The sequence below is a fragment of the Dasypus novemcinctus genome, chromosome 3, assembly GCF_030445035.2.
Source record: "Dasypus novemcinctus isolate mDasNov1 chromosome 3, mDasNov1.1.hap2, whole genome shotgun sequence".
Taxonomy (NCBI): domain Eukaryota; kingdom Metazoa; phylum Chordata; class Mammalia; order Cingulata; family Dasypodidae; genus Dasypus; species Dasypus novemcinctus.
In genome coordinates, this window is record NC_080675.1 from 128725341 (window position 1) to 128750508 (window position 25168).

A 25168-nucleotide genomic window follows, 5' to 3' on the forward strand; every position below is an offset into this window, starting at 1 on the left:
CTGCTATAGCCTACTTTTCAGTAGATTAATATGCCCTATATTTTGTTACCTGACAAATTTGCAGGATTAATCAAGATTGTACTGCCTTACCTGAAGAAAGGCTAAGAGTTTTGGCCTTTGACTTTACTGTACAGGATGAAAAGAAAGCGATCAAAGGAAGACAGTATGTACAAATGATAAGAATTATCATATATGTTTTTATTCTTTCCAGTCCAACTAATGCATTTCTGGTTTCTTCTCTCCAGATAATTTACATTTAAATTTGTCACCCATATAGTCTGTGGTTCCAGAGCCAGGGACTCTGCCTATGTTTTTTGTTGGCACTTATTTTTTTTGCTTAATTGCTTTCTAAGGTAATGTTTAAAGGGTACATTTAACTGAGATCGCTGCATCTTTTTTTTAATCAAGGTTTTTCTGATAAAAAAGCAAAATGTAGAAAATTTTGAAAATATACACAAGCATAAGGAAAAAAATCATTTGTAGTTTCACCATCTAGATAATTACTTTTATAACTGTGATTATCCTTTCAGTATAATTTCTAATACAAAACTGCTTGTTCCATAGCTAATTACAAAATTGGAAATACACTACTTTATAACCTGCTTTCACTTTAAACTGAGTATTTCCCACACCCTTAAATATTATTTGAGAACGGTTTTAAAGGCTTCTTTGACGAGAATACCCTTCTTAGGGTAAAAGGGTTAAAAAAACATGCATTAAAAATATTCTCTCTCTCCTTCCCTTTATGACATGCTCTCAGGAAAGACTAGTAAACTTAGAGTCCTATGTGTAATAAATATTCCCTGAGAAAAAGTGGGGTCTATTAAAACTCAAAGGTATGATGCCCTAATAGATTTTAAGCATTAGCCAGTGGATGTGACCTTTTTTGGAGCACGTACATCCCCTAAACTGACAATACGAAAGCTGTCATCTATTCTAGGTACAAGAAAGCACCATTCCGTTTTTAAATAAAACTACAGTAGAGAACAGCAGTGCAAATTCCACCTACTCAAGAAAAAACCTTAACTGACAGAATTCGTTAAAATTGGCGCTCCCAATGGCAGAGTTGGACTCATTAAACAGAGATAAACATGTAACGCTTACAAGGCAGTGTAAGGACAGCTGCTACCAAGAATGTATCGATTAGGAAGACATGTTCAAGAGGGCCTGCAGAGGAGCAAGGCAGAGAGGTGGACTTAAATCATTATCAGGATGCCTTACGAGCAGAAATCTCAGCCGCATTATTTAGTCTCTAATCTTTCTATTCCTGGCACGACGGGGCTCAAACGTCACCAAAAAAGACCGGCCGTCAGAAAATCCAGTAGGGTGACGCACATAACATCTTACCATATGGATTCTCATCCATCAGGACCGAAAAGCCTGGCCAAGGAAGGAAGGAGGGTCCTCTGGGCCGCCGCCTCCCCCACCTCTGGCTCAAGGCTGGGGAAACAAGCGGAGATCTGAAGCTATCGGGCCACCAAACGAGGTACCTCAGGGGCGGGCTCCAGTCACTAGGTGTGAGGACTTGCCGTCCGCGGAGGGTGCCGGCGATACCTCGTACGCCAGGTACTAGAGGTCAAGCCCCCACCCCAGCAGCCCAGCCCCGGAGGAGACCCCGCTACTGCCCCTGCTGGGTGGACGAGCCCACGGCGCCGACCTAGGGCCAAGACGTCGGCCCTGAACTATTCTCCGAAGGCCAAACCCACCCAAGGCCATACCTGAAGGGGCAGCGCCACCTCCGCCCGACTGCGCTGGCTGTCGCGGCGGCGGCGGTCACAGCTCAGACAGCCAGTGACGCCTCTCATAAAAACAACAACCTGCTCACAGTCGTTTGCAGCCGGGAGGCGGTGGCCGGCGGGGCGCCCCAACGCATGCCGGGACTCGTAGTCCAGCCGGCGCCTCATGCCGGGCGGGGGCGGAGTGAAGAACTACGACTCCCGAGCAGGAGCGCAGCCCGCCAAGGGAAGGTTGCACGAACCCCGGCCTGGCAGCCGCGTTCCTCACAACATCCGGGCCCGGGTGTTGGAAGGCGCCGCGGCCGGTTGCTATGGAGACAATCTCGCCAAAGGATTCGCGGTTTCACCCGGAGGACTGCCCCCTGGATTAGGCGCATTGTTTTACACTTACGGACCGAGCCGAAGGTTCACCTTCTTTTTGATGCTTTAATTGGATCCAGTAAAAAAAGCCGCGTCTCCTGGGTTGTCGCCGGCCTTCTTGCCTTCCGCTGCAGAAAAACACTGCGTTCGCCGGAAAATTAACAAAAGAAGAAAGTGAGAATGACCGAGTACGACTGGGTGGGTTTGGGCAGAGAGCTGGATATTTTTGAATGATGGTACTCTTTGGTATATTTGGCGAGAACCTGTACTCGTACCCACTCAACCCGTTGCTTTCTAGGCAACCCTAGAAAACGTAAATACACGTTGCATTAAACCGAAATAGCCCCTGATATTAGAAAGGTAATTGGGGATGGTACACAACCCCACTGCAAACTGTATGTTGTCTTTGAACAAGGAAATGCTATCTTGTTAACTTCACTTTTATTTATGTTGTGTCTTGTTCAAAAAATGCTATGAGCATCGGTGCATTTAAATATACCGTTAACGGTTTAATTCTCTATCCCACAATTGTGGTTTAAAAAAAAAAAAGGATAAAGGGAAACATAAAGAAGATGATTGGCTTGAGCAGAGACAAAGGGTACCTCTAAATTAGACTTTTTTTTTTTTGGTGCTACATCGACTGTGACACACCAAAAAAAATTAAATTTTATAATTACAGTTTCTGCACAGAACTGGGCATTTTTATTACTTCAATGGGTTGTTTTAATTTATCTTTTTAAAAATGTGTATCTATACTGAGGGACTATTTCAAAGTGATCTGGCTTAGTCTGTAACTTTAGGAGGGCCTGAAAAATAGTAAGAAATCTAATACCATCTTTTTGAATAGGATTTTGTACTTTTTCAGGCACTTTCGCCTTTTAATATATTTAGCCTCTTTAGTCTCTTTTAAAATAATCACCTTACAATTTTAATGAACCTTCATCCTTCGGTAAATAACAATTGCTGACATGTTATCTGCTAGAGAATTTAATCTTTTTATTATGTATTGTAGTAGACTGCTTTACTTTGTTTTTAATTGTATCTAGTTTGAACTCCACATTTTCAAGATATCCAGGTTTGAAGAGGGTGAAACATAATTAAGAAAGTTGCATAGAAGACCAATGAAGTAAAGAAAATGCAGTGGATATTTTGTTTCTGAATCTATATTTGTAAATGTTCTCTGTTTTCTAGTGTAACAAGATCTAAAAGATCTCCAGATCTTTTATAAAAAGATCTTTTATAAAAAGTTATAGACAATAACTTTTCCAGACTGTGTGGTACAAAATGATGCCAACAAAAATTCTCAGTTAATTTGTCTTAATGCTTTGACTAGATTCTATCTTCTGTATTACATTTTGAGCCACAGCAGATCAGAATTTAGAGCCATAGTAAAGGGTGATTTGATGAAAGAGTCCTCAGTCACTTTAGGCAATACTTTAATGCCACAACAACAAAACATGAGTTGTCCTGGGCAACTTGACTAGGTAGATGCCGGTAAAGTAAATTAGGGTTGTACTTTTTCCCACAAGTCACAGGGCAGCTGCCTTCCACCTAGAAAGCCTTCCCTTTTCTTGCAAAAACCTAAATATTTTGAGAAAAGCAGACCTGTTGAGAAACCATCAAATCTTAGGATTCTGGTAACTTATTATGTCTATATATGGTCTTGGTATTTAAAACAAATTAATAAGCAGTGTCAAAAGAATAAGCAGCAAGATGTAATGAGAATAGCATTGATCTGAGACTCAGGAGACATGAGTTCTACTTCCAGCTTTGCCAGCATCCTCACAGTATTAAATACATTTTAATAAGAATTATAAATATTAAATGAGCATTAGTAAACAGTAGTGTACTAATATAAAGTGTTATTAACCTGTAAATTTCAAAAATGAATTCTAGAGGTGCTACACTGATGAGAGGTTGTTGATGTGGGAAGAGTGGAGGAGTTTGGGGAGTGGGGGATATATGGGAACCTCATATTTTTTTAATGTAACATTTTTGTGTGATTTATGTATCTTTTTAAAAAAGCATAAAAAAGGAATTACACTAGAAAAAAAATGAATTCTAGAAAATCATCCATATATATTGAGGTAAACCTGCAGAAAGAATATTATAAAAACCCCTTCCATTTTTATGGCAGTTTTACCATTTGTATCCATTTCTTTTATTCTCATAACCACCATGGGAGTTAGGGTAGATATTCTCACCAGTTTTACAAGCAAAGATGAAACGAACTGATAAAGGTTTAGACCAGGCCACAGTGTCTGCTTCTTACTATTCCAACAATGTTCACAATCATTCAAATCTGAACAAAGGGAAGTGGACTAAATACTTCTCATTTACAGATTTGATGATGAAGATTTCAAAACAAGATGGTTTGTCGCATTCTGAAATGTTAACTTTGCTGAGACATTAACTGGGAATTCAGTGAGCTGGATTATGCTAGTGAGAAACCTAGCTAATATGACCCAAACTTGAATTTCAGAGAGGCTTTATCCTCACTTAAGCATGACACAATAATTCTGTTAAGTAAACATTTTAATCTCCACTTTATAGTTGAAGAAACAGAGATTATATGCTTGCTAGTCTTAAGCATTTAGGAGATTCTTACAGGGTCTGTCTCATGAATGTCAAGGGTATACTATAAAGTTCTGAAGGAAAAAGAATAGAACTTTAATGTATATATAAGCAAGGTTCTATTTAATTCAACCTTTAAAAAAGTCAAAGTTACAGAACAACCATATTAGGTTATTTAGATAGCTATAATATAGATTTACTGGTATGGGAGGGACTTAGATCTCAACTGTACTATATATAGTTTGCCAGGCTTTTTAACCATTTAAATTATTTTTTGCCTTTATTGACACTACAGAGTGCATTTGTTATAGGCCTTATCACGAAATAACTGAAAATCACAATAGTTTAATGCTACACTTGGAGAGTTCTGATAATCTGTCCCCAATTTAATAAACAAAATCATCTATTCCATCTCCTTTGTTTTATATTTATAGATAAGGAGCTTGAATCCTTGTAAAATATTTCATCAAAGTCATACAGCTATTGTCAGTGCCAACATCAGAATCCACAACTGGAACACCTAATTTGTGCTTTTTATAACTCTTAGAGCAGGAGGAACATAAATAAAAACGTTTCTCAATTAGTCTGCTTAACATGCTCTTGTATAATCCATGCAGCTGTCGTCATTATCTGGCCCTGCAGCCCTTTCTCTCCATATCCCATACTCTCCACTTCCTCTCCCAAGGGCCTCTTAACTCCTGGCCTCAGTTTAGCCATATCTTTCCTGCCAACTACAAGTGTGATCCAGAGACCAGCAGCAACTAGGGCCTTATTAGAAAAGCAGACTCTTGGCCCCATCCCAGACCTTCCAAGTCAGAAATCTACACTTTTAACAAGATTCCTCAGTGTTCAGTCTGCACATTAAAGTATGTGAAGCACTGCGCTAGAGAACACTACTGTGTAAAAGGACTCCTAGTTTCAAATAACATCTCAGTGTTATTAGTAGGTAGCAAGGTACTAGGAGATTTTGTTTCTGATTAGCAAGGTCAAGGGAATGAAGTCACTACTACTTGTGCCCTAAAGGTGACTGGCCCAACCATTGTTGGAGGTTCAAATAAGATGGCTATTCATGAAATATTATTCTCATTCCTAGGAACAATGAGATTTTTCTGAGGAACAAGATTCAAAACTCAGCTCAAGAAACCAACGCAATAAAATAATAAACACTTCAAACCTTTGAAAATCACAATGTCAGTTTTTGAAGAAAATTTATACTAACCTGGAAAACAGGGAAAAAGACTAGCAATTTTGTCTCTAACACCTCAGGTTTGCAACAGGTCAATTTACTATAAGAAAAAGGCTTTTTTCCCTTGGGGATAAACGGCAGGAGAACAAATATTCTTAGATTGGATTTTCCAAAAGCCATCAGGTGATCCAAATGATTTGTCAAAATTGTTTAAGAAGAACTTCTGAAAAATATCTTTGCCTAATGATTGTCATTTAAAAAGGCAAAATGAGAACTTAGTATACTACACTATGATACTACCTTATTTTATAAACATAAGTTTATACATTTTATACATTCTACAAAGTTAATGGAAGAAATCTGTAAAGTCAAATTATCCAGGCTCCCTTGTTCTACAGACAGAAAACAGGCATACAAAATCTAAGTGATTTACTCACATTTATAATCCTAGCAATTTATATTTCTAGGACCTGAACCTGGCTCTCCTCACTTCAAAGCTCTTTCCACTATGCTATATAATTCTAAGCCTTGGTTTACAGAAAAATACCTTCAAAAAGTTTATTAGGGCACTGTCCGGGTAGAACATTAATAGTTTACTAAAGAATTGATTGAATATGGTTTTTTATAGTCCTTTTAAATAAAAAGCTAGCCTTTAGGAATGTTTATAGGAAAAATGTTCTAGCCTAGATTCAAATCACAGCACCTTTTTATTTCAGGAATATATAACTAGCCACAGATACATTTAAAACACAAGTAGATAAAAAACAATATATATGTATATGCAGTTTCTTTTATTTGTGTTTATGATTTTCCCAACTAGAAATGCAAATAAATTAAGTTTATAAAGGATTAGCTATTGCTAATTTTTCCTTAGGGGAAAAATTGGTATAATACGATATCAAAGTGAAAGTTTATTAAACAAGAAGGCGATAGTAAAGAACTTTAGGAAACCTCATCAGCTTGTAATTATTCTGCGATAATTAAATCAAGAGTGGGTTAATATTTATTTTACACCAATGTAAGGTTGTGGAAGAAACCTATTTAAGAAAAACTTTTCAAGTATTTTTGGCATAAAATAATTTAAATTAATGCCATCTAATCAGTACACATTTATAAGTAAAACTGCATTAATTTTTTTCTACATTTAAGTTTATTAACATAGGTTTCAAATTAAAATTTTCAGGATTAAAGTCATGAACATTTTTAAAGTTCTTGCTTTTTGTAAAATTTTTAAAAAGTGGTTATTATTAATTTACCCAGCCACCATCAGGGCAAAGTGCTATTTTCACTGCCAAATTGCATATCATTATTAAAAACAAAACCACAAAAACTCATTGTTGTTTGAATTTACATTTGAGAAGTTACTGAGAATTATATTATCTTTGCTTTATCAGGGTTGCAGTGTTTTGTTTGTTTTATACATAGGAATGCTATATGAGTTAAAGGTATTAATCCTTTGTCATTCTCTCTAGTGTTCCAAATCTATTGTTCAACTTTTAATTTTTGTTAGCTATATTTTCTTGTATAGATTAGACAATTAAATATACCAGTCCTTTCCTTTATAATGTCTTTTGTCACTTTTAGAATATCCCCCTTTCTTAGAGGGTTAAAATACCTTCCTCCTGATTTCTAGTTTTTCTGTCATGTGATTTTAAATGAGTAACTAATTCATCTGCAATTTGATAATATTTGAAGGTGAAGACCTACATTTTTTAAATAGCCAATTTTCCTTATTGTGCTTATTTCCAGTATATTTGTCTTCTACATAACAAAATATAAGCTCTAAAAACTGTGTATTGTACATCATATTCCCAGCATCAAACAATGCAAGGCACACAGTAGGTGCTTACTAAGTATATATTTTTAAAAGATTTTATTCCCCTCCTCCCTTCCCCCGTTGTCTGCTCTCTGTCCATTCACTGTGTGTTCTTCTGTATCTGCTTGTAGCTCTTCTGTGTCTGCTTGTATTCTCATTAGGAGGCTCGGGGAATCGATCCTAGGACCTTCCAGAGCAGAAGAGAGGTGATTACTCTCTTGCCACACCTCATCTCCCTGTTCTGCTACGTCTTCTTATTTTCTCTCCTCTATCTCTTGTTGCATCATCTTGCTGTGCCGGCTCTCCACGCTGGCTCGCACTCCTGTTCAGGACAGCTTTCCTACGCAAGGTGGCACTCCTGCGCAGAGCCATGGTCCTGCATGGGCCAGCACTCTGCGTGGGCCAGCTAACCCTCACCAGAAGGCCCTGGGCATCGAATCCTGGGCCTCCTATATAGTAGATGGGAACCCAATTGGTTGAGCCACATCTGTTTCCCAGTATTTGCTGAATTAATATGTTAATGATAAAATTTCTGAGCTATAGTGTTCAGTTTAAAGTCTTTCATCTTCATTATTGAAGCTTGATGTTTTTTATAGATTTGATTTTATCCTCTTTTGAACCCATTGCTATGGTTTAGTATCTTGAGTCTTCCCTCCCAAACATCTGAATATTTATATATAGCTATATATGCACACCCCACATTTGTATGTACATGTGTGTGTATAAATTCCCCCGCATTCATTGCAGTAAATAATACCACCCACAACCCAGATGCTTATCCAGAACCTGGAATCAATCCTTGACCTGTCTCTGTTCCTTACCACCTACATCCAACCAATCACCAAGTCCTGTGAATTCTACTTCCAAAATATGTTTCAAATCTGTTTACTTCTCTCAATCTCCATACCACCATCCTACTATAAATCATTATCTGCCATGTATTACTGTAGCACCTCTCCATATCCACTCAAGGTCCTGACAGCTGCCAAAGTAATCTCAATAGAAAGTGTTTAATCATGACACTCCTCACCTTAAAACCCTTCAGTTGCTTTCCACTGCTTCTACAATAAAGACCCAAATTTTTAACATAGTCAAGATCTGGCTCCTGTCCCTCCAGTTTCACCTCAAGCAATTTCACCCTAACTTGATTCTGGCCACACTGATATTCTTTGTTCCACTTCTTATCTTTTCCTTCATTTCCTTCTAGCTTAGATTAAATGACACTTCACCAAAATGGCCTTCTCTGACTCCCCACTCTAGGTTAGAATCTAAATATCTTCATAAATATTTTATATTTTTTTCTTCATAGCACTTATCACCATTGTAATTATATAATTGTGTAATCATTTTCTTCATAAGGCTAAGATCCCTGAATGTTTATCTTGTTTCCCTCTCACTCTAAAATTCAGCTATTCTTGTCTTGTAACTGACATTACATGTTTTCCCTATGATTTACTAATGATTTTACAGATTCTCCTAGTTCTATTGCAGGATGTTTAAAAAGCTATCTTAATTCACCCTTTTGACAAATTTGTCCTGTACAAATATGTAGTCTTCAATGCCCGCAAGAGAACAGGATTTCCAAGAAAAGGAGGGTAGATGGGGCTAAGTTTAATTCTTTTTGTTTCAGAACTTTTATAATTGAAAATGATTAGATGTGTTAATATTTTAGGAAAAGAAAATTACCTCAGCTTCAAATCCAGACACAGAAATGAAACCTGAACTGCCTCCTTGTGTGAATCCAGGCAATCCTGTGTTTTCATGTATGATGGACCCAAAGACACTCTGTACAGCTACCTCATTATCAAAACCTCAGATGATTATGTATAAAACCAATTCAAGTGATTATGGTGAATTTTTACCTATACCACAGTTTCTTCCATGCAATTACACACCGAAGGAGCAAGTGTTTTCAAGTCATATCAGAGCTACTGGATTTTATCAAAATAACACTTTAAACACTGCACCTGACAGAACCAGAACCCTTGATTTTCCTAATTTTCAGCGTACTCTGTGAATATATATTTCTTTGTATATTTAAGAAAAATGAGTTTAAATCTAATGATAGAGTACCCAATTTGGAATATAAAGAATTGACCAATTAAAAAAAATAATTTCAACTGATAACACAATTGCCTCTCTGAATTTTTCCTGTGACTTGACCTCTTAAATTTTAAAAGTGTTTAAAATAGAAGGTAGAAATGTTTTAGTACATCTTAGTTTTATTTAAAATTGCACTCCAAAAGCTTCAATAAGCTTTCATGATCTCACTATTCAGTATATTAAGATTAAGATAAAGAAACACAAGAGCTCTAAAAAATTTGAATTAGGGAAGATTCTAACCAATAAGTTTCCCCTTTTTGTTATTTCAACTAATGGCTTAGAATTCAAGCAATTCCCACTACTAGGCTGGTGGAAGAGGAATTATTATTCATTAATTCAGTCAACAAATATTTACAGATATTTATTGAATACCTACTATATTCCATCCACTATACTATGCAAATAGGGACAAAGAAATAAAAGACGTCTATTTTATTGATTCAGGACATTAGAGTCAGATTAGCAAATTAATAATTTATGGTAATTTGTGTAATTTCAAAATATGCACAGTCTTTTAGACAGAGAAAGAATTGCCCTAATTGAGACTGAGATTAGAAGTGTCCTGAAGAAAGTAAAACATAATCAAAGAAAAGGTTATTCAAGGCAGAAGAAAGTACACATATAAAAGTACAAAAATGTGATAGAATAGGATATATTTTTTGCAATTATTTTGCTACATCTTTAATGTGGCTGAGTAGTGGTGGGTGATGGGCTATATATTTCTTCAAAATCTGTTATTCCACTGTACACGACTTATTTCAGCTGCCATCTGTTTTAACCATACATTCAATTGAGTCTAATTACCTTAACCGAAAAAAAAGTCACTGGTCTTTTATTTTTCTCTGTGATTTCAAGTTCAGCATATTAACATCAAAACAATCTTGTGAGTCACTAGTGGTCAGGAAAGTTAGGCCTTCTAATTACAAAAATGGTTTGAGAGGAGGGAAACAGCTCAAACTCTGCAGCTTCATTAACTTCTTCCAAATACACCCAAAACTGATACTGGGTTACAACACAAGAGGAAACTATTAGTTTTGTTTACTTCCTCCAAAACATCAAGTGTCAAGACGCTGCACAAGATTTCCGGGTAAATGATGCAAGAGAATTTGAGTTTACCAGCCTTTTCTTCCTGCATAAACCATGTAAACCATTTTCTTCTTTCAACTCAGGTGCCCAATTTGCGACAAATGAGTTCCAGTTTTTAATATGTAGAATCTAGATGATAATCTCTTTTAATTTGCTAGACTGCCAAAATGCAATCTATCAGAAATGGGTTGGCTCTTACAATGGGGATTTAATTGCTTGCAAGCTTATAGTTCTGAAGCCATGAAAATGTCCAAATCAAGGTATGCTTTCTCCCCCGAAGACCAGCTGCTGGCTATCCTAGACTCCTCTGTTGCATGGCAAGGCACATAGTGGCATCTGCTGGTCTCTCCCTTCTCTCCCAGGTTTTGCTGCTTTCAGCTTCTTGGTTCCATGGCTTTCTTTCTGCTTATGTGTGTTTCTCTCCATATTCATCCTATTTATAAAGGACTCCAGTAAAAGGATTAAGACCTACCATGAGCCACACCTTACTGAAGTAACCTAATCAAAAGTTCCTGCCCACAAAAGTTTCACACCCACAGGAATGGACCAGCTTTAAGAATATGATTTTCTGGGGGCACATAGTCTCAAACTACCACAACTTCAATTTCTAAGTCTAGACAAAATGCTAAAATTCTCAGATAGGATATGTCTTAGTTTCCAGGCTGCTATACAAATACCATGCAATAGTTTACCAGTAGATGTTTATTGGCTCCTGGTTTTGGAAGATAGAAGGCTTGCTTCATCTCAAGGGTAGTATCATTCTGGCTGGCCAGCAATCCTCAGGTTTCCTTGGCTTTTCCATCATGTGGTGATATCCTCTCCTTTCTCTTTCCAGTTCTGTTGGCTTGCAGCTTCTGTACATGGTTTCTCTTCAAAAAGCCTTCAGTAATAGGATTAAAGTCCAACTTAATTCAGTTGAACCACACCTTAACTAAAAACATCTTCAAAAGTTCCATTTACAGTGGGTTTATACTGCACAGGAATGGGACAAAGATTAAGAACATGTTTCTTTCTGGGGTACATAACTCAATTTACCACAAGATACATATCTTGGAATTAAGCATGTCTGGAATACCATCAGGTAATCATTCATTCATTCATTTTAACAACTATTTATTCAGCATCTATTAAAGTCCAGGCACTATTCTAGGCACTAGAGAATACCTTGCTGGCATGCAGCTTAGATTGTAGTAGGGGAAAACAGACCAAAAAACATACCTATATATATTTATATAAACATTTACATATTTTTATGTATATGTTGATACATGCTTATATGTATAAAACATGTCAGATGACAAGTGTATGGAAAAAAGCAAGCTAGGATTAGAGGCAGAGAGAGTGCTTGGACAAGGGGTTATTTTAGCTAGGTTGGTCAGGGAAGACTTGATAAGATGTTTGACCAATATCTGAAGGAAGGGAAGGGAAAGTGTAGCTGTTGTGGGGCAGTTAGAAATATAAATCTGGAGTTCAAAGGAAGACACCTAGGTTGAAGATACCAGTTTGAACACCATCTGAACAATGATATTACTTATAGTCATGAGACCAGATAAGACTACAAAGTGGAGGTAGAAAAGGGATCTGAGGACTAAGCTCTAGGGAGCTTCAACATTTGAGATCAGAGAGATGAACAGGAATAAGCAAGTAAGACCAAGAAGGAATGCTAAGGTGTTAGGAGGAAATTGGGAAGACTGTTATGCCTGGAAGCTAAGTAAAGAACACGTTTCAAGGAGGAGGGAATGACTCAGCTGTGTGAAATTATCTTAGGAGATAACATGGATTGGAGAACTTTACTGGAATAGATATATGGAAGAATGGAAGAAGTAGAAACTACTTTTGAGTAGTTTTGCTGGCATTGAACAGAGAAAAAGGATAATATCCAGAGGAAAATATGGAGTCAAAGCTTGCTTTTTTTTTTTAAGATGGGATATAATATAGCATACTTGTATTCTGATGGAAATACTCCAGTAAAGAAAAAAGTAATGAGGTGGAAGAGAGAACGATGTGCTTCAACAGACCAGTGAGGTAGGCTCCAGTGCACAATGGCCTTGTGTAAGAATAGAAATAGTTTATTCACTCTAGTGAGAGGTAGTAATGTATATGGGAACAGATAAAGGTAGACTGGTAAAAGTGGTGGAAACTTTTCTGATTACAGAAAGTGGTGTAAGTACTTTTCTGATTACAACATAATTAGCAAAAACAGAGGAGGAAGAAAGGGACATGGAAGTTGGGAATGTATACAAAGAAATGAATATAATGGATCATGGAAGCTAAACTGAGTAAGAAGAGTGAGGAACATGAAAAGGTGGTCAGAGATAAAGACTGTTGGTCCTGGCAGGGTCAAAGGACTAAGGGAGTAGGAGTTCTAGAACTGAGCTTGAAAGACAAGAAGTTGTGGTTGATAATAGTGATGCTTGAAGTGAAACTGTGGAGAGAATGCAGTTACTGGTAATAACATGGTCTAGTGGACTACTGTGAGAATGGAAGATTGAGGCAGGGTAGAAAACACAATCACTAAAGAAGATTAAAAACTCAAGGAACTAAAAGGTCAATATACTGGAATTACCATCTACATGGATAATTAAATCACTGAGACCTATGACAGGAGTAGTACTGGACAAAGGGACAGTGAGCCAAGCTAAAATGAGAAAGAATGAAAGAGTGATTCAGAGGATCGAAAAGGTTTGCATTTTGAAGAGCCTGATGGTATGCATTTCAAAACTGGAGGTTTTGAGTGAGGAAAGACAGGTTGTGGGATCAACAAGAGTAGCAAGAAGTTCTATTCCACCTCCAGGCCTAGCGCTTGGAGGAATATAGAAAAGAGATACCACTTGAAAGGGCTTCCAGGTAGCAGTGTTCTCCATGGAGAGACAGTTTCAGCTGTAGCAAAATGAAAGGAAGACTGAGAAAAGGTGGAAGATTTAGGTCATTTGCTATATTAGTTGTTGCCATGAGATTGTGTATTTTGAGTGCTAAACAGACTATGGACTTAGAATATAACCTTTCCTTACACTAAGGACTGTTATTTATCCTATACCTGTTCAAAACCATATCCTTAGTGACTTAACAGCAGTGGTTCTATGACTTTTTGGTCTCAGAAGCACTTCACACTTAAAAAGTCACTGAGGATCCCAAAAAGCTTTCACCCCAAAATTTTAGAAATATTTTAAAACTACAATAAATCCTTTGATATTCAGATAAATAACATTTTAATGAAAAGGAACTAGCACTGCATGAAAATTAAAGTATATGTAAAAAAATAGTTGAAAAATTAATATGTTGTGTTTTTAAATGTCAAAGTTTATGTCAGGGTTAATTTGGTCATAAGAGTGATCAGAAATTATGAAATTTAATAAATATACTCTTAATATGAAAAAAAGAAAAGCAACTATATTTTCCTCAACAAAAATTAGTGAAAAGATAGGCATTATTTTACATTTTTTCAAATCTCCTTAATGTCTGGCTTAATAAAAGCTAGATTCCAGGTTCTGCATTCAGTTTGTTGTAATAAGTTGTTCTTGTTGAAGAATATGAAGAAAATCTGGCTTCACAGAGATATGTAGTTGAAAAAGAGGGGACCTTGCAGACCTCCTACAAAGTACTCTGGGGTCCCTAAAGGTCCTTGGAAAACACTTTGTGAACCACTAACCTATAATAATTTTAAAGCCCCTTTCTCTACACTTGTAGTGTAGCTGTAATTTTATAATGTTTTAAAAGAGAAAATGTACATAAATTATAATGTTTCCTTCAGACTTAAAAAAACAGGAAATGTTATCAAAGTGTATAAAATCAAAGGCATGGATAGGATGAATACAGAATTACTATCTTATAGTATACTTAGAACCAGGATACATAAGAACAACATAAAAGAAGTATTAGGGTATGGACTATAAAGTATTAAATTTACCACCTTGTGAAATACACTAAACAGGATATTTTTAAAATTTTTCTATTTTATCATCTTTTCTTTTAAAGATACATAGATCACATAAAATGTTACATTAAAAAATATAAGAGGTTCCCATATACCCCCACTTCTCATCAACTCCCCACTCCCCCACGCACACTCCTCCCACATCAACAACCTCTTTCATCAGTATGGCACATTCATTGCATTTGATGAATACATTTTGGAGCACTGCTACACAGCATAGATTATAGTTTACATTGCAGTTTACATTCTCTCCCAGTCCATTCGGTGGGTTATGGCAGGATATATAATGCCCTGCATCTGATTTCCTGCAATATCATTCAGGAAAACTCCAAGTTCCGAAAATGCCCGCCATATCACACCTCTTCTTCCCTCTCCCTGCCCTCAGCAACTCCTGTGGCCACTGTCTCCACATCAATGATAGTTTCTTCCATTGCTAGAGTCACAATAATTCTATAGTAGAATACCAGTAAGTCCACTCTAATCCATATTTTATTCCTCCATCCTGAGGATGCTGGGATGGCAATGTCTACTCCACCTCTAAATCGAGAGGAGGCTTAGATCCCACATGGCTGATGGATGGGATTCTTCTGCTTGCAGTTGTAGACTCTCTTGGTTCCCTGGTGTGGTAGCTAACCACCCTCACCTCCCTGTTAGCTGACCTGGGTAAGTCCAATGAACCGGAGAGTAGGTGTTACAACTCTGCTAAGGCTCAGGGCCCAGCTGGCACATGGGTGGTCCACAGATTCAAGTCTCCTGAGCATACACCAACCCCAGCACCAACCACAGTTTCAGTAAAAGTGACAGAAGAGGCATGTGTAGAGAACTCACATCTTAGTCCAACTCCATCACACTCAGGAGCACAAATTCCAAAGTAGGGCCCACCGGCAAGGCACTGAGCTCCAGAGCCATCTGTCTTGACCATAGGAACTGGGTGTCTCCGTAGCCCTCAGGAGTACCCCTACCTGGGGTTGTATCTAATTCAGCTGTTTCTGAGATCCTGCTGAGATATGTGTAAACACAACCCCTTATGATCTCCCAACTCATTTTGAAGTCTCTTAGCCATATAAACTCATTTGTCTTTACCACTTCCCCCTTTTTATTCAAGGTATTTTTCTAGTTGGATCACCAGCTGGTGCTTGGTAGTAATCCCTTGGTGCTAGGTAGGTTCATCCCCAGGAGTCATGTTCCATGCTGGATGGAAGGTAATGCATTTACATGCTGAGTTTGGCTTACAGAGTGGCCACATTTGAGCAACATGGAGGTTCTCAGGAGGTAATTCTTAGGCACCCTGCAGCTCTAGGCCTAGTTGAAATTCTAAAAACAGTAAATTTTTAGAATTTATTACCCTAAAATGTAAAAAAAAAAAAAAAATTGATATGAGCTTAGGAAAGATTAAGAGCACTTTATGAATGAAGTAATACATTCACTGTTAAATATGGTTTATTGACATTATAAAGGGCAAAAGTGCCAATCAGGAACAGAAGGGAGTTCATCATCATTGACCCCTCTTTTTTTCCTTTCCTCTTTTTATAAGTAGCTTTTCTAGCATTGGTGCCACCATCAGACTCAAAACATTCTGTTGAATGGACCTTCTAATGTTATTTTCATCCAACAGTCAAGAGATACTGCAATTTGATAATGGCATCTGGCCAAGGTTTTCCTGGTGGTTCTGGCAGTAATCTTTCACTCTAGTTATGCTATCTGGATCCTTCCAAAAGGAAATCTCCATTTCAGATAAACATTTTGAAAAATCAATTCTTCTAGGAAATATTTCAAGCACATTAAGTTTTAAAAAAATGTCCCATACTTTAGGGAAACTTCCCTACCTTACAGAATAATTAGAATAGAAATTCTACCTCTGGACAAATCAATACTGGAACATAGCATCAGCTCCCAGCTTGTAGTAAAAATGGAGAGTTTACCTTTTGAAAGCAATATTTTACGTGTCTGTTTAGGTCCTTTTCCTCTCTTAACTATAAACAAAGATGATCAGAAAGAGTTTTAGCCCATTATATTAGTCAGGATTCTCCAAAGAAACAGAACTGACAGGGTATGTATATAAATATTAAGAGATTTATTATAGGAATTGGTTCACACAACAGTGGGGATTGTCAAGTCCAAATATCATAGGGCAGGTCACAGGTTGGAAATGCCAATTGATGGTAACATTCCTCAGGAGAAGCTGGCTGGCATAAGTAGAGACAGAAATTCTTCTGACTGCTAAAATCCTTAGTTCTTGCTTTTAGGCCTCCAACTGCCTGGATGAGGACATAGTCTTCTCATTGCTGAAGACAGTATCCTTTGTTGATTGTAGATGTAATCAGCCATAAATGCAACCAACAGATTAATGATTTAAATCCATCTATAAAATACACTCAAAGTAGCAATCAGGCCAGTGCTTACTTGACTAAAACAATGAACACCAAAACCCAGCCAAGTTGACACATGAAATTAATCATCATACCCATCAAGAAACTAATCAATATTTTGACAAAATAAAGTTAGTTGGTTCTTCATGATCTGTAATACCTTAAAATTACAGTTAGGTTAGGTACTGTGCTAAGCAGTTTACACCTATTAACTCATTTACCAAAAACCAGTTCTATTTAGGTCATAAAGAAATGGCTAAAATAAATTATGTTAAAAATACTGTCAAAAACAGTTCCTTGAAGAGAATACCTGAAGGTCACATACCTTCAGAAATTTTTGAAAAGGGTAAATACATTTCAAGACTGGACAATGGCAAAGAACAGATGCTGGTAACCTAATCATGCCAGAATAATAAACCTTATTTCTTAAGTACATGATAGTTACTGTGAGGCACGCATTGAGGCTTGTAAGCTAAGGGAATCATCTTATAAGAAAGAGGAAGCATGTTGTATAAAATTGTATGTATGATGCCATGAAACATTCCATTCATCAAACTAATTCTCTGTTCTGATTTCATGTTTGCCAAGCAACTTTATAAATTAATTTCCCAAATTCATCTGCCTATAAGGAGAAAATGAGATGTCATTTAACCTATAGTGTCAATTACTATTCTCACTAAATTTCTGATTGTGAATTACTAAATAGGCATTCTGTTTTATTCAGTCTCCTGAGCTTGGTTAGTGTGTACTTGATCCTCAGAGATGTGTCTACTCTTGGATAGTAAAACCTGGATAGTGACACAATCAGATTTCTAAGCAGTGAGACTGAGCCAATAAGGTAATGAAAGACACCCTTATCTTGTCAGGCTTCTTGGGAGATCACCTACTAACCTTTACCGAAAACAATATGTAAAATCCTTTCCCTTTATTTCCTACATCAATCAGACTTATAGAATTTCACTTGCTGACTTATGGTATTCCACTTGCTGAAGAACCAGCACAGGGTATATTTATATAAACATATGTCTTTACTTTTCACTGAACTACTGGATATTTATTAATTAGAATTAATACCTTCACCTATGTCAGTAAAGAGCTAAAACATGTTAAAAAAAAAAAAAAAAAAAAAAAGCTATCCCAAACCTGGTACGGGACAGAACTTTTTTGTCTGATGTGATTCACAGCTCTTTCTGTGAAAAAAGGAAGAAATGAGCATTCCTGATAAAATGCTTAAACACAGATAAAGGTTGGTTTGGAGAAGCTATTCATCCACCCCAGGTGACTCTTGTCAGTGACTGTCAGTCAAGAGGCCAGACCTGTAAGGAATAGTCTTGTTTTTAATCTAGTCTAATGATGATTATCTATTTCCTGTTCCTGTATAGCATCTATTGCTAAAATTGGCTAGCTACGGGCCTTTCCTTTGCATATAATATGGTGATTTAGCATTTTTTTGTTCATAATTAAATTTGCCTGAAAAGTATTTTTTAACAAATGTATATGTGGTACATCTATGTATGATTGTTGCAGCAAAGCCAGGAGTTCTGAGTGGCAGAAAAATCTAAACAGCACTCAGAGAAGCAGAGGAACAGATTTATTACCCGCAAGCCCAGAGGAGAGTTAATCTGCAAATTGTGAGTCCCGTTTCTTAGTTTTCATAGGTTTATATAGGATTTTATGCGGGACTAGCATGGCTTTCGCTCATTGGCTAACGCATTGCTAGGCGAAAATTTGCAAGTGGGGTTACAGAAGCAGAAGGCAGGTGCCAAGGTCATGCTTTCGTGAACTGATTTACAGAAGTAGGGGGGCAGGAGTGGTTGGATAGAGAGTCTCCTGTAAGGCCATGCTCTCACAGGCTGATTTACAGAAGTGGGGGGCAGGAGTGGCTCATTAGATAGTTTTCTGCAAGGTTATGCTTTTTATTTCTCAACATGATAACCACATAGTAATGAGGGAATAAAGGTCTTTCCAGTTTACATTTCTGTAACTGTTATTAATACATTTAGTTTATTATTCATTTGGAACCTTGAAATTAATTTCCATTGAATAATTGGCATTATGGGAAAAAATCAAAAGGCTACCACAACAATTTTTCTTATCTTTTATTCATAGGCTTTAAGGATAACCCTATTATTCAGGAAGAATGTTTCTATAATAAAGGAAATGGGCATATCTGTATCAATATTTTAACTCTATCACCACTTCAACCTAAGACGAAAGTACCTTGCAGGCCATAGAAGACTGCTCAAATCAAAAGAAGTACTTCCTGAATACAAATGAGTATCTTGTGCTTACCCAAAGACTTTATTTAGGGGATAGGGACAAAAATATTAATATATGACTACCTAAGACTTTTCTTTCTTCCACCTCCTCACAAGGAAAAATCCTGTATAGGGTAGCTATAGGACAGTCTTTTGTTTACTGATTGGGACGGTAATCTGGAGAGCATGAGGAAAGACCTGAATGATTAATCTTAAAAAGGAATGGAGGGAAACGGACTTGGCCCAGTGGTTAGGGCATCCGTCTACCACATGGAAGGTCTGCAGTTCAAACCCCGGGCCTCCTTGACCCGTGTGGAGCTGGCCCATGTGCAGTGCTGATGTGCGCAAGGAGTGCCCTGCCACGCAGGGGTGTCCCCCCCGTAGGGGAGCCCCACGCACAAGGAGTGCGCCCCGTAAGGAGAGCCACCCAGCGTGAAAGAAAGTGCAGCCTGCCCAGGAATGGCGCCGCCCACGCTTCCCATACCGCTGACGACAACAGAAGTGGACAAAGAAATAAGACACAGCAAATAGAACAGACAACCAGGGGAGGGGGGGAATTAAATAAAAAATAAATAAATCTTTAAAAAAAAAAAAAAAGGAATGGAGTTGTCTGCTCAAAAAAGTTAGAACAAAGTGAGAAAGGTGCCTGAGGGGCTTCTGGAGATGTGTTTTGTTTTTGTTTTTTCCAATTGTTTGAATGATTATATTAAACGTAAATAGATTTAACACTCTGATTACAAGATAATTGTTAGGCTGAATACAAACATGAAATTCTACTACTTGCTAATTACAAAAGACATTTCGATGATAAAGATACAGAAAAAATGAAGATAAGATGAAAAAGTCATTTGAGATGTTTTTGACCACTGCTTGTTCATAAGGATTGAAGAGTAATTATTTGTTAAACAATTCCCTTTTGATGTATGGGTATGAGAATTCAGGAAATAAGTATATTTATTTACAATGTCTTCTTGATGTCAAACTGGGATTTTGTCACAGGGAAGCTCATCTTTATTTTAGTTACATTTATTCTTTGTTTAATTTTAAAAGTAAGGCAGGGCTGATTATAAGAAAAAGTAACCCTGCCTCAACATAAGATCTGATAACTAGGTATGACTGCTAGAGAAATTATCAAAAAATCCTTTATAGAAGTAAAAGTTTCAAGGTGGCTGATATACCACCCTCTTACACATTCAAAAAAGGAATTGCAATTAAAAAAAAAAAATCAAATGGGGCTGTTTTATGATACCATAAACTATAAAAACTCATCCCCCATTTTGTTTTACTAAATATCCTATAAATATAATCAGTGAGTTTTGACAACTAGTACATGCAAAAGAGAAGCTGTACTATTATGCATAAGGCTTGCATCATCACAAAGTGCTACAACCAGATGGTGGTACAATCCAATGCCCATACATAATATCCTAAATTAACATCTCACCCTTTGCAATCTTCTTTTTTTTTCTGGTTTATTTGAAGGTATTAGAAAATAATCTCACTAGAAAACTTATCTTCACCAGATAGTGTCATAAAATAAGATCAATGTTTTTGGGAAATACTGCTTATAAGTAGAATTAAAGATAAGGCTTTCCAAAGAGTTGCTTTATAGACAGAGCTAATCTAACAATAATCAACAGATGGTAGGAAAATATTAAAAAACAAACAAACAATCAAACAAGGTTCTGTCCATTTTGGAAATAAGTGAAAACCTTTCAGTATTGATCATACCAAGGTCACCTACTCAGACAATTTAATAATATATTTACTATAAACCAAAATGCTTTATAAACATGATCTTTCATTTTAAAATTCTATTGTGTTAAAAATTCATCAGTAAGTGTTCTGGTACCCATCACACCAACAAATACTATATTAGTAACAAGGGTAAACTCAATTAAGAAAAAAATGTGTAATTAAATTATGTATTAATATAAAGAAAGAATTAAAAGATTATTCTTATTTTGATTTTCTTATTCAGAGACCAGTCAGGTCAAACATTTCATTTTCTACAGATGTGTAATACTGTCTTCTCTACAGAACTGGAGTATTAAACAGAGAGTGATTCTGCACAATCAGCTGAAATATGTACAGAGATTCCTAATGTTGCCAGTTAATTTTGCAAAACAGTACCTAAGTTGCCTTTAGACATCATTAAGATTTTAATTCTGTCCCTTGAATTATATTCCGAATCTTCTCAGCATCGTTTTGTACAATTTTGTTGGATGGATCAATCTTAAGTGCAGCTTCATAATCCTGTAGCCCTATAGTTATATAGTAATGAAGATCAACATGAATATTTTATACTTTGCATTATCTAGACAATATTCTTTAAAAATAAAAATAGCCACTAAGAACATGGTTCAGGACAAGTACTAGGTTTTTTGTTTGTTTGTTTGTTTTGAGGTACCGAGGCTGGGGATTGAACCCAGGACCACATATGTGGGAAGTTGGCACTCAACCACTGAGCTACATTGGCTTTCCTGAGTTGTTGTTTTTTGTGGTTTTTTTTGGGGGGGTGGTTTGTTTTGTTTTTCCATTTTGTTTTGCTTGTTGTTTGTATTTTTTCAGGAGGCACCAGGAACCAAACCCAGGACCTTCCATGTGGGAAGCAGGAGCTCAACGGCTTGAGCCATATCTGCTTCCCAGTCCTAGGTTTTATAGCAGATTCACATCTCTGACACATACACTGTATCTCTAACTGAAGAAATTTTCCAGGGATTTCAGGAATAATTATGATTTCATTCAGGGTTCAGTAAAAAGCAATTATTTTAATTTCAAACACAAAAAGCTAACAACAAACTTCATTAAAGTATGAACAGATTCAAAACTCATATATTCAAAGCATTTTTATCACTTCAATGAAAAGGTACTAAATGCTACTTTATTTAGAAATTCTAGTTTTTAAAAATAATTTCTGTAGACTTAATTCATACTTATACAACTCATAGATTAGGATATGATATGTGCTATTTTCTGATATATCCACAAAATTTCTTTGAGGAAAATTGGTTGAAAAGGAAAGCACTATATATTAGTTGTTAAAAACATGTAACTGAATCTACATCTTACCCAAAATGCAGCAGAAAACATTTTCTTCTGGACTAAAGAAACCTGATTTCTAGTCTCTAAAGTGCTAATGCTCTGCTATGTCATTTCAAGCAAATCACTTAACTTCTCCAAGCCTCCATTTTCTTATCTTTAAAATAATGGTCCAAGTGGCTCAAATAAGTCTAAGATGTTAACATTTCTAAAGACTGGTTTACAATGATCATTTCTGTTTACTAAGCCTGGATAAGATGCTAAAAAAAAAAAAGGGGGGGTATAAAAACCTCATTGGATGCTTTGGTTAGAAATATTTCATAAAAATGGCAGGACCAAGTTTAAAATTGTAGTTAGATATAATAAAAATGTATACTGTGGAGCCCAATCCCTGGCATGGGATTATCAAGACTATGCTCTGAGTGAAGGGAAGCTGAATAGAGCATCTAAGTGGGGAGGTATGGGAAGAGGAATGTTGAAGAAAAATCTCAAAATTTTGCCTTTGGTGCAACACACGAGTAACTGCAAAGAGTCACTGGATATATTATTAAAAATGGAAAAAACACTGCAGCTTCAAAACACATAGGACTGAATTATGGAATTTGAAAGGATGTGGCTATTATAACTTAGCATTAGATCTAAACTTGTTAACATTTTGTCAGAAGTTACAAAATATAATCACATGATATCTTTTCAGAGAATAAGTTAGAACTTAAAACATTCCTATCAATTTCTTACCTTCTACATACAATTCTAGTTGACAGAATGCTGTTCCACGTCTTACATGTGCCTTCATTCTTGAATTAGCATTGCCTGCAACAGGTGGTGTCAATAATTCCAGTGCCTTAGAAAGAATACATAATTAATAAGGGAAACACAATTTCTTAATTCAAACGAGCAGAAACGTGGTAAAAATTCTAACTTTAAAACAAGCCTCATTTAATCTGAAATTTGGAAAAAGTTGTTTGTAAATGTTGAATAGGAATAGTGAAAGCATGTTATAGGATTTGTAATTAATAGCATTAGCATGATGAGTATGATAGTGGTTTTTTGTTGGTATTTTGTTGGGTTTTTTTTTTGAGTAATGAAAATGCTCTAACATTACATGAAGTGATGAATGCACGACTCAGTGATTATACCAAATGCCACTGACTGTACACTTTAGATAAATTGTATAGTTATGAACAAAAAAAATAGGGTGGGTTGAAGTAAAAATATACCAAATGTAAGATAGACTATAGTTAGTAGTAATACTTTGACTATGTTCTTTCATAATTTGTTAGAAATGTTTCACCACAATGCAAGATGTTTGTGGTGGGATGATATATGGGAGCCCTGTATGTATGTTTGTTTTGTAAGTTCACAACTTTTACCATACACTTATTATTTATGTATGTTTATGTATGAACAATATACTTCAGTAACTTTTTAAAATGAAAAAAACAAAAGTAACAAAAAAGAACTGAGTTCTAAAAAAAACAGGCCTCAGACCCTCACTCCTCTAAATTTCTGGTTCAGCTAATATAGGAATTTATCAAATACACATATTTATGTTGAACAATTTAAGGTATTGTTCAATTATTCCTATACGGGATTCATATCTTCCCCTCAAAATTATTATCTGGTTTATCATTTGAAATTCCCACAGTTGACCACTACCTGCGGGAATTATTATATATAGCATCTGAGGTTTTATATACACATTGGGTGATTCACATCATTCATTCATTCAATAAACATTTGTTTGTACAAGAAATTATACTAGTCAAGGAAAAACTGTCATAAAAATATTATCAGATGTTCAGTAGCTTATCAAGGTCAATGTATGAAGAGTTGGTTGTTTCCTCCAAATCCTCAATCTCAATGAGCTACATAAGAGATTTTGGTGTTACCTTAAAACAAGTTACTTTGATATGGAAAAAAGAGGAAAAAACTGTAGATGTTTAAGATATTGACCTGTGATATTAGTAATGGAAATGAGGATACACTTTAACAAGAAAAAGAGGGAACACAAACTGACAATCACTAATTTCCTTGTGAACTTCAACTGATACCAAAGTGATAAGCTAATAATTGATATAGAATTTCTAATTTAACTTGAAATCTCAGTTCTTTGTTCACTCAGAAGAAAAATACCAGTAATAAGATATAATAAATAAGATGATTCTTAAAGTTCTTGTATCTCAATTATTTAAATTTAACAGAAAAAAAGATAAGGGCATCATTTAAACCAATAAATACGAAGAAAATTTTAAAGCACTACATATAAATAGACAGACAGATATACCTTAGAAGAATCTTCGATGGCCTTGTGTAAGTTTTTTAGTTTTAGGTGGCAAGCAGCCCGATTCAAGTACAGCAAAGGAATTCTACTATTTAGTCTTATGGCTAAGTTGTATGCATTAATAGCTGCCAAATAGTTTTCTGTTGCAAACAATTTGCTAACAAGACAAAAACAGAAAAGAAAAACACTGTAACACTGAAATGGAACAGAAACAGAGAAACAATGTGTAATGACATTTGGTGGAGAAGATGGCTTGCCTGCTTTTGTGTCCTTGTAGAATGGACCTTTTTGGCTGCACTGACTCCATCTCTCCTCCATGCCACATATATCAGCATGTAGTTTGAATGGGACTATTCACCCCTGGCTCCAGGAGTAGGCCAGGTGTGACTCCCAATAGGCATACTCCCACCCTCCTTGCTA

At 36.2% G+C, this 25168-nt stretch overlaps 3 protein-coding genes across 10 annotated transcripts in view; 1 reads left to right on the forward strand and 2 right to left on the reverse strand.

Moving 5' to 3' along the window:
- The window catches only part of CCPG1 (cell cycle progression 1), a 49056-nt gene extending 47223 nt beyond the window's left edge, over positions 1–1833 (reverse strand). For all 7 annotated transcript variants that reach the window (XM_071214205.1, XM_071214204.1, XM_071214201.1 and 4 more), the window contains exon 1: positions 1719–1833. The gene's annotated coding sequence lies outside the window, so the exon portion shown is untranslated. The remainder of the gene's footprint in view (positions 1–1718) is intronic.
- Positions 1674–9467, forward strand: PIERCE2 (piercer of microtubule wall 2). Its single transcript, XM_071214206.1, has 2 exons — positions 1674–2270; positions 9345–9467. Exon 1 carries the CDS (start codon positions 1872–1874, stop codon positions 2256–2258), a length of 387 nt encoding a protein of 128 aa, XP_071070307.1. The 5' UTR covers positions 1674–1871; the 3' UTR covers positions 2259–2270; positions 9345–9467.
- Positions 9468–16848: 7381 nt separating this feature from the next.
- Positions 16849–25168, reverse strand: part of DNAAF4 (dynein axonemal assembly factor 4) — a 110848-nt gene continuing 102528 nt past the window's right edge. For both annotated transcript variants that reach the window (XM_004468315.3, XM_071214207.1), the window contains exons 7-9: positions 24752–24905; positions 23203–23308; positions 16849–21686 (exon numbers count right to left, since the gene is read on the reverse strand). In XM_004468315.3, coding sequence (XP_004468372.1) covers positions 21577–21686; positions 23203–23308; positions 24752–24905 — 370 coding nt within the window. In that variant the 3' untranslated portion in view covers positions 16849–21576. The remainder of the gene's footprint in view (positions 21687–23202; positions 23309–24751; positions 24906–25168) is intronic.